General features: G+C 44.6%; 2 protein-coding genes across 2 annotated transcripts in view; both read left to right on the forward strand.

Annotated features, from left to right (window-relative positions):
* The window catches only part of LOC135288749 (tetra-peptide repeat homeobox protein 1-like), a 3,548-nt gene extending 2,724 nt beyond the window's left edge, over window positions 1-824 (forward strand). The window contains exon 2 of the mRNA XM_064402143.1: window positions 816-824. Coding sequence (XP_064258213.1) covers window positions 816-824 — 9 coding nt within the window. The remainder of the gene's footprint in view (window positions 1-815) is intronic.
* KPTN (kaptin, actin binding protein) lies at window positions 15-12,042 on the forward strand. Its single transcript, XM_064402128.1, is given in 9 exon segments — window positions 15-1,032; window positions 1,073-1,217; window positions 1,322-1,397; window positions 4,446-4,519; window positions 5,730-5,839; window positions 7,399-7,415; window positions 7,417-7,480; window positions 9,187-9,250; window positions 11,292-12,042. Coding segments are annotated over 9 exon segments (1,095 nt in total). The 5' UTR covers window positions 15-926; the 3' UTR covers window positions 11,731-12,042.
* The last annotated feature ends 1,997 nt before the right edge of the window (window positions 12,043-14,039 follow it).

The raw sequence follows: 14,039 nt of genomic DNA on the forward strand, positions 1-14,039 counted from the left end.
ATGCCGAAAATGGGGCTGGGGGGCCAAAAAACCCCAAAAACGGGGTGGGGACCCCAAAAATGAGATTGGGGACCCCAAAAACCCCAAAACCAGGATGGAGATCCCAAAAATGGGGCTGGGGGGGGGGGGCAAAAAATGGGATTGGGGACCCCAAAAACCCCAAAACCGGGATTGGGGACCCCAAAAACGGGGCTGGGGACCCCAAAAATGGGATTGGGGGGCCAAAAAACGGGGCTGGGGGGCCAAAAAATGGGATTTGGGATGCAAAAAATGGGATTGGGGACCCTGAAAACGGGATTTGGGACCCCGAAAATGGGATTTGGGACCCCAAAAAGGGTTTGGGACCCCCAAAATGGGTTTGGGACCCCCCAAAATTGGGAATGAGACCTCAAAAATGGGATTGGGGACCCCAGAAATGGGGATGGGACCCCCAAAAAAGGGGTTTGGGACCCTTGAATTTGGGCTGGGATGCCCCAAAAGGGGTTTGGGACCCAAAAAAGGAGATTTGGGACCCCCCCAAAAAGGGTTTGTGACCCCCAAAAATGGACTGGGACCCCCAAAAAGGGTTTGGGACCCCCCAAAAAATGGGTTTGGAACCCCCAAAATGGGGTTTGGAACCCCTAAATTTGGGCTGGGATGTCCCAAAATGGGTTTGGGACCCCGAAAAGAGGTTTGGGACCCCCCAAAATGGGGTTTGGGACCCCCAAATTTGGGCTGGGATGCTTCAAAAGGGGTTTGGGACCCCCAAATTTGGGCTGTGATGCCCCAAAAAGAGATTTGGGACCCCCAAAAGGGTTTGGGACCCCCCCAAAAAGGGTTTGTGACCCCCAAAAATGGACTGGGACCCCCAAAAAGGGTTTGGGACCCCCCAAAAAATGGGTTTGGAACCCCAAAATGGGGTTTGGGACCCCTAAATTTGGGCTGGGATGTTCAAAAAGGGGTTTGGGACCCCTAAAATGGGATTGGGACCCCCCAAAAGGGGTTTGGGACCCCCAAATTTGGGCTGGGATGCCCCAAAAAGGGGTTTGGGACCCCAAAAAGGAATTGGGACCCCCAAATTTGGGCTGTGATGCCCCAAAAAGAGATTTGGGACCCCAAAAGGGGTTTGGGACCCCCCAAAAGGGGTTTGGGACCCCCCCAAGCCCCTCGTGCCCCTCCCCAGAGAGCTGCCTGAACCTGGAGCTTCGCTTCACCCCCTTCCAGCTGTGCCACGCCCAGTGAGTGCCAAAAACCCCAAAAAAAACCCCCAAAAAATCCCTGAAAAAATTAAAAATAAAATCCGGAAATGCCCGAATGGGCTGAAAGGGCCCCAAACCCGCAGGGTCCGGGTGGGGGAGCACCTGGAGACCGTGTTCCTGCTGAGTGGGAACGACCCGGCCATCCACCTCTACAGGGAGGTGAGAGCCCCAAAATACCCTAAAAACATTCCCAAAAATATCCCCAAAATATCCTGAAAATATCCCACAAATATCCCCAAAATAACCCAAAATATATCCTGAAAATAGCACAAAATATACCCAAAAACGCCCCAAAATCCCCCCGGCCATCCACCTGTACAGGGAGGTGAGAGCCCCAAAATACCCCAAAACACCCCCAAAAATATCCCCAAAATATCCTAAAAATATCCCACAAATATCCCCAAAATAACCCAAAATATATCCTGAAAATAACTAAAATATATCCAAAAATACCCCAAAATCCCCCCGGCCATCCACCTGTACAGGGAGGTGAGAGCCCCAAAATACCCCCAAACACCCCCAAAAATATCCCCAAAATATCCTAAAAATATCCCACAAATATCCCCAAAATAACCCAAAATATATCCTGAAAATAACTAAAATATATCCAAAAATACCCCAAAATCCCCCCGGCCATCCACCTGTACAGGGAGGTGAGACACCCCAAAATACCCCCAAAAATATCCCAAAAACATCCCAAAAATATCCTAAAAATATACCCGAAAAACTCCTTTAAAATATCCAAAAATGCCCCAAAATCCACCCGGCCATCCACCTGTACAGGGAGGTGAGAGCCCCAAAATACCCTAAAAACATTCCCAAAAATATCCTAAAAATATCCTGAAAATATCCCCAAAATATCCCTAAAATATCCCTAAAATATCCCAAAATATATCCTGAAAATAACCAAAATATACCCAAAAATGCCCCAAAATCCACTCTGCCATCCACCTGTACAGGGAGGTGAGAGCCCCAAAATACCCCAAACCACCCCCAAAAATATCCCCAAATATCCCCAAAATATCCCCAAAATATCCCTAAAATATCCCAAAATATATCCTGAAAATAACCAAAATATACCCAAAAATACCCCAAAATCCACCCTGCCGTCCACCTCTACAGGGAGGTGAGAGCCCCAAAAATATCCTAAAAATATCCCTAAATTATCCCCAGAATATCCTAAAAATATCCCCAAAATATCCCAAAATATATCCTGAAAATAACCAAAATATACCCAAAAATGCCCCAAAATCCACCCTGCCATCCACCTGTACAGGGAGGTGAGACACCCCAAAATATCCTAAAAATATCCCCGAAATCACCCGAAAAATATCCCCAAAATATCTCAAAAATACCCTAAAAATATCCCAAAAATATTCCAAAAATACCACAAAATGCACCCGGCCATCCACCTGTACAGGGAGGTGAGGCACTCAAAATATTCTAAAAATATCCTCAAAATAGCCCAAAATATACCCCAAAAATAGCCCAAAGAACCCCTTAAAAATACCCCAAAATATATCCTAAAAATACTCACAAAAGCCCCTCCAGAATACACCCCAAAATATCAAAAAAATCCCAAATAATTCCCAAAAAGTACCCAAAAATCCGCCCAAATCCCACGCCAAAATCCCCCCAAATCCCACCCAAAAATCTGCCCAAATCCCTGATGCAACCCCAAATCCCCCCCAAAATACCCAAAAAAATGCCCCCCAAAAAATCTCATTTTCTTAATTTTTTTCCCACTCCCCCCCCATTTTCCCCCATTTCTCCCCATTTTTCCCCCATTTTCCCCATTTTTCCCCTCATTTTTCCCATTTCCCCCATTTTCTCCCATTTTTCCCTCTCATTTTTCCCTTTTTCCCCATTTTCCCCCGTTTTTACCTCTCATTTTCCCCATTTCCCCCATTTTTTCCCCATTTTTCCCCATTTTTCCCCATTTTCCCCATTTTCCCCCATTTTTCCCATTTTCCCTCTCATTTTCCCCATTTCTCCCCATTTTCCCCCGTTTTTACCTCTCATTTTCCCCATTTCCCCCATTTTTTCCCCATTTTTCCCCATTTTTCCCCATTTTCCCCATTTTCCCCCATTTTTCCCATTTTCCCTCTCATTTTCCCCATTTTTCCCCATTTTTCCCCATTTTCCCTCTCATTTTTCCCATTTTCCCTCTCATTTTCCCCATTTTCCCCCATTTTTTCCCCATTTTCCCCATTTTTCCCCCATTTTCCCCCATTTTTCCCCCTCATTTTTTCCCATTTCCCCCATTTTCTCCCATTTTTCCCTCTCATTTTTCCCTTTTTCCCCATTTTTCCCTGTTTTTACCTCTCATTTTCCCCATTTTCCCCATTTTTCCCCATTTTCCCCATTTTCCCCCATTTTTTCCCTCTCATTTTTCCCATTCTCCCCATTTTCCCCCATTTTCACTTTTTTCCCCATTTTTCCCCTTTATTTTCCCCATTTTCCCCCCGATTTCCCTCTTTTTCCCTCTCATTTCTCCCCATTTTTCCCCATTTCTCCCCCTATTTCCCCCCGATTTTCCCCCATTTTTCCCCCTCATTTTTCCCATTTCCCCCATTTTCTCCCATTTTTCCCTCTCATTTTTCCCATTTTCCCCATTTTTTCCCCATTTCCCCTCTCATTTTTCCCCATTTTCCCCCCATTTTCCCCATTTTCCCCCATTTTTCCCCCATTTTTCCCCATTTTCCCCATTTTCCCTCTCATTTTTCCCATTTTCCCTCTCATTTTCCCCATTTTCCCCCATTTTTTCCCCATTTTTCCCCATTTTTCCCTCTCATTTTTCCCATTTCCCCCATTTTCTCCCATTTTCCCCTCTCATTTTTCCCTTTTTCCCCATTTTCCCCATTTTCCCCCATTTTTCCCCATTTTTCCCCATTTTTCCCTCTCATTTTTCCCTTTTTCCCCATTTTCCCCATTTTCCCTCTCATTTTCCCCATTTTCCCATCCCATTTTCCCCATTTTTCCCCATTTTTCCCCATTTTTCCCCATTTTCCCCCATTTTTCCCTCTCATTTTCCCCTTTATTTTCCCCTTTTTTTCCCATTTTCCCCCATTTTTTCCCCATTTCCCCCCTCATTTTCCCCCATTTTCCCCTGATTTTCCCCATTTTCCCCATTTTCCCTCTCATTTTCCCCATTTCCCCTCTCATTTTCCCCATTTTCCCCTTTTTTCCCCCATTTCCCCACCCCAGAACCCCGGCTCTCACCAGTTTGAGGAGCAGCCGCTGCAGCCGCTCTTCCCGGAGCTCCAGGACCTGCCCAGCACGTAGGCATTCATTTCTGCCTTTTCCCCAGTTTTCCCAAAATTCCCTTCATTTTCCTCAATTTTCCCATTTTCCCTGATTTTTTCCTGATTTTCCTTTAATTTTCCTGATTTTTCTCTGATTTTCCTTGAATTTTCTCTGATTTTTCTCTAATTTTTTTGTGTTTTCTTTTCATTTTTTCCCTGATTTTCCTGAATTTTCCCTGATTTTTCCCCATTTTCCCATTCCAATTTGCATTTTTCCTTGAATTTCCTCGTTTTCCTCAATTTTCCCATTTCCCCTGATTTTTTCCTGATTTTCCTTGAATTTTCCTGATTTTTTTTCTGATTTTTCCTGATTTTTCTCTGATTTTTCCCTGAATTTTCCCCAATTTTTCTCTGATTTTTTCGTATGTTTTGATTCCATTTTTCCCTGATTTTTCCTGAATTTTCCCCGATTTTTCCCAAATTTTCCCATTCCAATTTCCATTTTTCCTTTAATTTCCTTGATTTTCCCCAATTTTCCCACTTTCCCCTGATTTTACCTGAATTCTCACTCAACTTTCTCAATTTTCCCTCATTTTTACCTATTTTTTGCTGAATTTCCCCGATTTTCCCCATTTTCCCCCAATTTTTCCATTTTCCATTAATTTCCCTGATTATCCCAAATTTTCCCATTTTCCCCTGGTTTTTCCCCGTTTTTTGCCCCATTTTCCCCCATTTTTTCCCCATTTTTCTCTGGTTTTTCCCCTGTTTTTCCCTGTTTTTTCCCCATTTTTTTTCTGTTTTTTTTTCTGTTTTTTCCCCATTTTCCCCTGTTTTTCCCCGTTTTTTCCCGTTTTTTCCATTTTCCCGGTTTTCCCCCCATTTTTCAGTGTTCTCTGGCTGGACGTTCTGTCCCTGATTTCCCGTTTTCCCCTGGTTTTCCCCGTTTTTGCCCCGTTTTTTCCCCCATTTTCCCCTGTTTTTCTCTGTTTTTTCCCCCATTTTTCCCCGTTTCTCTCCGGTTTTTCCCATTTTCCCGGTTTTTCCCCCCATTCCCAGGGCTCTCTGGCTGGACGTTCGCATCCCTGATTTCCCATTTTCCCTCATTTTCCCCTGTTGTTCCCTGTTTTTTCCCCATTTTTTTCTGTTTTTTTTTCTGTTTTTTCCCCATTTTTCCCCGTTTTCCCCCATTTTTCCCCGTTTCTCTCCAGTTTTTCCCATTTTCCCGGTTTTTCCCCCCATTTTTCAGGGTTCTCTGGCTGGACGTTCGCTCCCTGCCCGGCTCCGGCCATCGCCTCTCGGCCCTCGGCTGCCAGAGCGGCTTCGTGCGGGCGGCGCGCGTCGACGAGGGGACCCGCAGTGAGACATCCCAAAATCCCCCGAAATTCACAAAATTCCTCAATTCCCGAATCCCAAAATCCCGAATTCCTGAATTCCTAAAATCCAAAAATCCTGAATTACTGAATTCCCAAAGTCCCAAAATTCCCAGAATCGCGTCGACGAGGGGACGCGGGGTGAGAGTTCCCAAAATCCACAAAATTCACAAAATTCCTGAATTCCCGAATCCCAAAATCCCAATTCTTGAATTCCCAAAATTCCTGAATTCCCGAATTCCTAAAATCCCAATTCTCGAATGCCCAAAATCCCCCAAATCCCAAAATTCCCAGATTCACACGTCCCCAAATTACTGAATTCCTGAATTCCCCAAATCCCAGAATCGCGTCGACGAGGGGACGCGGGGTGAGAGATCCCAAAATTTCCAAAATTCACAAAATTCCTGAATTCCTGAATTCCCAAAATCCCGAATTCCTGAATTCCTAAAATCCAAAAATCCTGAATTACTGAATTCCCAAAGTCCCAAAATTCCCAGAATCACGTCGACAAGGGGACACGGGGTGAGACATCCCCAAAATTCCTGAATTCCCAAAATTCTGAATTCCCAAAATTCCTGAATTCCCAAAATTCTGAATTCCCAAAATCCCAAAATCCAAAAATCCTGAATTACTGAATTCCCAAAGTCCCAAAATTCCCAAAATCGCATCGACGAGGGGACGCGCGGTGAGAGATCCTGAAATCCCCGAATTCCCAAAATCCCCAAATTCCCGAATCACCAAAATCCCCAAATCCTGAATCCCCGAATGCCCAAAATCCCAAAATTCTGAATTCCCAAAATCGCCGGTTTTTCCCCCCATTTTCCCCCCCAATTTTCTCCCATTTCCCCTGTTCGTCTCCAGCCCCAAAATCGCCGGGTTTTGCCCCATTTTTCCCCCATTTCCCCGGTGCGTCTCCAGCCCGTTTTTCACCCCATTTCCCCCCATTTTTTCCCCATTTTTTGCCCCATTTTTCCCCCATTTTTTCCCCCATTTTTTGCCCCATTTTCCCCCCATTTTTCCCCATTTCCCCTGGGTGTCTCCAGCCCCAAAATCCCCATTTTTCACCCCATTTTTTCCCCACTCCCCCCCCCATTTTTCCTGATTTTTCCCCCATTTTTCCCCATTTTTTCCCCATTTCCCCGTGAGTCTCCAGCCCCAAAATCCCCTTTTTTCCCCCCATTTTCCCCCATTCCCCCGGGGTGCGTCTCCAGCCCCAAAATTTCCGTTTTTCACCCATTTTCCCCCATTTTTTCCCCATTTTCTCCCCATTTTTTCCTCATTTTTTGCCCCATTTTTTGCCCATTTTCCCCCCATTTTGTGCCCCATTTTTTCCCCATTTTTCACCCCATTTTCCCCCATTTTTTGCCCATTTTCCCCCATGTCCCCAGGGTTTCTCCAGCCCCAAAATCCCCGTTTTTTGCCCCATTTCCCCCATGTCCCCGGGGTGCGTGTGCAGCCCCAAAATCGCCGTTTTTGGCCCCATTTCCCCCATGTCCCGGGGTGCGTGTGCAGCCCCAAAATCTCCGTTTTTCACCCCAATTGCAGCGGTGCTGCAGGTGTGGGAGCGCGCAGCAGGACGGGCCCGTCTCGGCCGTGCTGCTCTTCAGGCTGCCCCCGCGGGGGCCGGGTGAGGGAACGGGCTGAAAAACCGGGAAATTGGGGCCAAAAAACGGGAAATCGGGAAAAAACGGGGGAAAAAAACGGGGAAATCGGGAAAAACGGGGGAAAAACGGGAAATCGGGGAAAAATGGGGGGAAAACCGGGAAATCGGGAGAAAAACGGGGCCAAAAACCGGGAAATCGGGAAAAACGGGGCCAAAAACCGGGAAATTGGGAAAAATGGGGGGGAAAAACCGGGAAATCGGGGAAAAACGGGGGGGAAAAACGGGGAAATCGGGGAAAATGGGGGGAAAAAATGGGGAAATCGGGAAAAACGGGGGGAAAAACGGGGAAATCGGGAAAATGGGGGGGAAAAATGGGGAAATCGGGGAAAAACGGAGGGAAAAACGGGGGGAAAAACGGGGGGGAAAAACCGGGAAATCGGGAAAATGGGGCTAAAAACGGGGAAATTGGGAAAAACGGGGGGAAAAATGGGGGGAAAAACCGGGAAATCGGGAAAATGGGCAAAAAACGGGGAAATCGGGAAAATGGGGGGAAAAACCAGGAAATCGGGAAAACGGGGGGAAAAATGGGGGGAAAAACCGGGGAAATCGGGAAAATGGGGCCAAAAATGGGCAAAAAAACGGGAAATCGGGAAAAATGGGGCCAAAAACCGGGAAATCGGGAAAAACGGGGGGAAAACCGGGAAATCGGGAAAAACGGGGCCAAAAACCGGGAAATCGGGAAAAAATGGGGCCAAAAACCGGGAAATCGGGAAAAACGGGGGGAAAAACGGGGGGAAAAACCGGGAAATCGGGGAAAATGGGGCCAAAAATGGGCAAAAAACCGGGAAATCGGGAAAATGGGCAAAAAACAGGGAAAGCGGGAAAATGGGGCCAAAAATGGGGCTAAAACCGGGCAAATCGGGAAAAACGGGGGGAAAAATGGGGGGAAAAAATGGGGGGGAAAATGGGGGGGAAATGGGGCCAAAAACGGGGAAATCGGGAAAATGGGGCTAAAAATGGGGCAAAAAATGGGGAAATTGGGAAAAATGGGGGGAAAATGGGAAAAAAACAGGGGAAAAGGGGGGAAAAGGGGGGAAAATGGGGGGGAAAAACGGGGAAATCGGGAAAATGGGGCTAAAAATGGGGAAATTGGGAAAAACGAGGGGAAAATGGGGGAAAAAATGGGGAAAAATGGGGGAAAAATGGGAAAATTAGGGGAAAAATGGGGGGAATGGGGGAAATCGGGAAAAACGGGGGGAAAAATGGGGGGAAGACGAGGGGAAGCGGGGAAAATGGGGGAAAAATTGGGGGAAATGGGGCAAAAAACAGGGAAAACAGAAAAAACGGGGATGAAAAATGGGAAAAATGGGGAAAAATGGGGGAAAAATGGGGGGAAAATGAGGAAAAAGGGAAAAATGGAGATAAAAAGGGGAAAATGGAGGGAAAAATGGGGGGAAATGAGGGGAAAATTGGGGAAAAATGGGGAAAAAACCCAGGGGAAAACGGGGGGAAAACCAGGGAAATTGGGAAGAAAAAAGGGGAAAGAAAACAGGAAAAATTGGGAAAAAAAGGGAAAACCTTGAGAAAAATGGGAAAAAATCAGGGAAAAAATGGGGAAAAGTGGAAAAAAACCCAGGAAAAATGTGGAAAAAATTGGGGGGAAAAGGGAAAAAGCTTTAAATTGCCAAAGTTTCCATTTTTACCCCGGATTTTGCTGATTTTTCCTGCAGAGGATCCCGAGGATTCCTGGAGCCTCCTGGTGAGCAGCACCCTGGAGGCCTCCGTGGTTTATCGGTGAGGCTGGAGGCCCAAAATCCCCAAAAATGACCAAAATTGCCCAAAAAACTCCCCAAAAATTCCCCCAAAAAATCCCCCAAAATTCCCAAAAAAAATCCCCAAATTAAAAAAAAAATCCCCACAAAAATCCCACAAAAAATCCCAAAATTCCCCAAAAAATTCCCCAAAAAACTCCCAAAAAATTCCAAAAGATCCCTCCAAAATTTCCCCAAAAAATCCCGAAATTCCCAAAAAAAACACCCCCAAAAATTCCCCCCAAAAAATCCTAAAATTCCCAAAAAAACTCCACCAAAAATTGCCCCAAAAAATTCCCCAAAAATCCCCCCAAAATTCCCCAAAAAACTCCCAAAAAATCCCCTCAAAAATCCCTCCAAAATTCCCAAAAAAATCCTGAAATTCCAAAAAAAAAATTCCCCCCAAAATCCCCAAAAACACTCCTAAAAATTTCCCTCCAAAAATCTCCAAAATTCCCCAAAAAATTTCCCCCAAAATTTGCAAAAAAGCCGAAAATTAAAAAAAAAAAAAAACCAAATATTAAAACAAAAAAAAAATCCCAAAATTCCCAGTCGGGGACATTTTTTGGGGGAATTTTGGGGAATTTTTTGGGGACTTTTGGGGATTTTTCAGGGAGAATTTTGGGGGACATTTTGGGGAACGTTTTGGGAATTTCTGGGGATTTTTAAGGGAATGTTTGGGATTTTTTGGGAAATTTGGGGGATTTTTTTAGGGATTTTTTTTTATATTTTGGGAGAATTTTTGGGAGAATTTTGAGGGGATTTTTGGGGAATATTTCGGGAATTTTTGGGGATTTTTAAGGGAATTGTTTGGGGATTTTTTGGGAAATTTCTGGGGAATTTTTGAAGGCTATTTTGCATTTTTTGGGGATTTTTTTAGGAATTTTGGGGGGATTTTTTTAGGGATTTTGTGGGGATTTCTGAGGAATATTTTGGGGATTTTTTGGGACTATTTTGGTATTTTTCCTCCCCCCAGGCGGCTGCTGAAGCGGGGCCTGGCCGAGCCCCTGGAGCTGCCCGGCAGCCGCGGGGGTTTGGGCAATTTTGGGGGAATTTTTAGGGATTTTTTTAGGGATTTTTTTAGGGATTTTTTTAGGGATTTTTTTAGGGATTTTAGGGAATTTTCTGGGAGAATTTTGGGGGATGTTTTTGGAGAATTTTGGGGGAATTTTTGGGGACTGCTTTGGAATTTCTGGGGATTTTTAAGGGAATTTTTTGGTGATTTTTTGCAATTTTTTTGCAATTTTGGGGGAATTTTTGGGGGATTTTTTTAGGGATTTCTGGGGATGTTTTGGGGATTTTTTTTTTGAATTTTTGGTATTTTTCCTCCCCCCAGGCGGCTGCTGAAGCGGGGCCTGGCCGAGCCCCTGGAGCTGCCCGGCAGCCGCGGGGGTTTGGGCAATTTTGGGGGGTTTTTTAGGGATTTTTTTAGGGATTTTTTTAGGGATTTTTTTAGGGATTTTAGGGAATTTTCTGGGAGAATTTTGGGGGATGTTTTTGGAGAATTTGGGGGGAATTTTTGGGGACTGTTTTGGGAATTTCTGGGGATTTTTAAGGGAATTTTTTGGTGATTTTTTTGCAATTTTGGGGGAATTTTTGGGGGATTTTTTTGGGGATTTCTGGGGATGTTTTTGGGATTTTTTGGGACTATTTTGGTATTTTTTCCTCCCCCAGGCGGCTGCTGAAGCGGGGCCTGGCCGAGCCCCTGGAGCTGCCCGGCAGCCGCGGGGGTTTGGGCAATTTTGGGGGATTTTTTAGGGATTTTTTTAGGGATTTTTTAGGGATTTTTTTTTAGGGATTTTAGGGAATTTTCTGGGAGAATTTTGGGGGATGTTTTTGGAGAATTTTGGGGGAATTTTTGGGGACTGCTTTGGGAATTTCTGGGGATTTTTAAGGGAATTTTTCGTGATTTTTTTGCAATTTTTTTGTAATTTTAGGGGAATTTTTGGGGGATTTTTTGGAGGATTTCTGGGTAATATTTTTGGGATTTTTTGGGACTATTTTGGTATTTTTTCTGCTCTTAGGAGGCTGCTGAAGCGGGGCCTGGCCGAGCCCCTGGAGCTGCCCGGCAGCCGCGGCTCCGACGCCGTCGTTTGTGCCAAAGTCACCGACGTCGACTTCGACGGCGCCGCCGAGATCCTGCTGGGCACCTACGGCCAGGGGTGGGGCCCAGCCCCAATTCCCACATTCCCAACATTCCCACATTCCCAAACCTTTCCCCGAGTTCCCCCTTTTTTCCCCAATTTTTTCCCCATTTTTTCCCCATTTTTTCCCCATTTTTCCCCGTTTTTTCCTCAATTTTCTGCAATTTTTCCCCAATTTTTTCCCATTTTTTCCCCATTTTTCCCCATTTTTCCTCAATTTTCTGCAACTTTTCCCCAATTTTTTCCCATTTTTTCCCCATTTTTCCTTAATTTTCTGCAATTTTTCCCCAATTTTCCCCCCTTTCTTTATACCATTTAACCCCAAATTTTCCCCAATATTTCTCCGTATTTCCCCAAATTTTCCCCAATATTTCCCCATATTTCCCAAATTTTCCCCAATATCTCCCCATTTTTCCACAATTTTCTGCAGTTTTCCTGTGATTTTTCTGCAATTTTCCCCGGTTTTTTATCCCCAAATCTCCCCTTGAATTTTTTCCCCATTTTTTCCCCAATTTTCCCCCCTTTTTCCTCAATTTTCTGCATTTTTCCCCAATTTTCCCCCCTAATTTCCCCATTTTCCCCTCCATTTTTCCCCAATTTTCCCCCTCATTTTCCCCCATTTTCTCCCCATTTTTTCCCATTTTTCCCATTTTCCCCCTTGGTTTTTCCCCATTTCCCCCCCCCCCTTTTTTTTCCTTAATTTTCCAATTTCCCCCCCCATTTTTCTCCCCTAATTTCCCAATTTTCCCCCCAATTTTTCCCCAATTTCCCCCTCATTTTTCCCCATTTTCCCCCAATTTTCCCCCCAATTTCTCCCATTTTTCCCCTAATTTCCCCAATTTTCCCCCAATATTCCCCAACTTTTCCCCCATTTTTCCCCAATTTCCCCCCAATTTTCTCCCCTAATTTCCCCATTTTTCCCCAAATCCCCCCCCATTTTTTCCCCAATTTTCCCACTTAATTTGCCAATTTTCCCCCCAATTATTCCCCATTTTTTCCCCAATTTCCCCCCAATTTCTTCCCAATATTTTGCCCCAATTTCCCCCCAATTTCCCCCCATTTTTCCCCCCATTTTTCCCCCCATTTTTCCCTTCTAATTTCCCCCATTTTCCCCAAATTTTTTCCCATTTTTTCCCCAATTTTCCCCCCAATTTTCCCCATTTTTATCCCATTTTTTCCCCAATTTCCCCCCAATTTTCCCCCCATTTCCCCCCCGCAGGAGCTGCTGTGTTACAAGTATTTTGGGTCGGATTCCGGGGGTTTTGGGCAATTCCGGCCGCTGTGGTCGCGGCGCTTCCCCTCCCCCCTGCTGGCGCTGGAGCCGCTGGACCTGACGGGGGATGGGCTGCAGGAGCTCGCCGTCGTCTGCCTGGGGGGCTGCACGTGCTCCAGGTGGGCACAAACCCAAAATCCCCAAAATTCCCCAAATTTCGGGACATCCCCAAAGGTTTCCCAAAAAATTCGGAGTTTTTCCCGAAAAAAATGGAGTTTTTCCCAAAAAATTGGATTTTTTCCCCAAAAATTGGAGTTTTTCCCCAAAAATTGTGAGTTTTTTACAAAAATTTGGAATTTTTCACAAAGAATTTGGAGTTTTTCCACAAAAATTCGGAGTTTTTCCTAAAAAATTTGAGCTTTTTCCCAAAAAATTGGATTTTTTCCCCAAAAAATCGGAGTTTTTCCCCAAAAATTATGAGTTTTTCACAAAAATTCAGAATTTTTCCTAAAAAAATTTGGAGTTTCCCCCAAAAATTTGGAGTTTTTCCTGAAAAATTTGAGGTTTTGTCCCCAAAAAATTGTATTTTTTCCCCAAAAATTGTGAGTTTTTCACCAAGAATTTAGTCTTTCACAAAAATTCAGAGTTTTTCACAAAAAAATCTGATTTTTCCCTAAAATTCAGAGTTTTTCCTATAAAATTCTGATGTTTGTTCCTAAATTTTGGAGTTTTTCCTGAAAAATTCAGATTTTTTCTTAAAAAGTCTGATTTTCCCCCAAAATTTGGAGTTTTTCCTGTAAAATTCTGATTTTTCCTCAAAAATTCCATTTTCCCCCCAAAATTTCTGAGGTTTTCTCAAAAAATTCTGAGTTTTTCCCCAAATCCCCAAAATTCACCCCAAAAATTCACCACACATTCCCAAAATTCACCCCAACACCCCAAAAATTCTCCTAAAAATCCCAAAGTTCTGCCCAAATTCCCCAAAATTCCCCCTGAATTCTAAAAATTCCCACAAAATTCACCTGAAATTCCCAAAAATTCCCAAAAATTCCTCAGTTTTCCCCAAACTTTCCCATTTTTTCCCCAAATTTCCCCCCAAATTCCCCAAAATTCCCCCAAAATCCCCAAATATTTCCCCAAATCCCAAAAAATTCGCCCCAAATCCCCAATTTTTTCCCCAAAATCCCCAATTTTTCCCCAATTTCCCCCAATTTTCCCAAAATCGCCGTTTTTGCCCCCAGCACAGCCTGGAGCCGACGGCGCGGCTGCTCCGGGAGCGGCTGCGGAGGGAGGTGCAGCAGAAACGGGGCCAAAAACGGGAAAATCGGGAAAAAACGGCGGGAAAAGCGGAAGAAAACGCGGAAAAATGGGGAAAAATCACGGAAAAACGGGAAAAAAACCGCGGAAGAACGGGA

The sequence above is a fragment of the Passer domesticus genome, chromosome 35 (assembly GCF_036417665.1).
Source record: "Passer domesticus isolate bPasDom1 chromosome 35, bPasDom1.hap1, whole genome shotgun sequence".
Lineage (NCBI taxonomy): Eukaryota > Metazoa > Chordata > Aves > Passeriformes > Passeridae > Passer > Passer domesticus.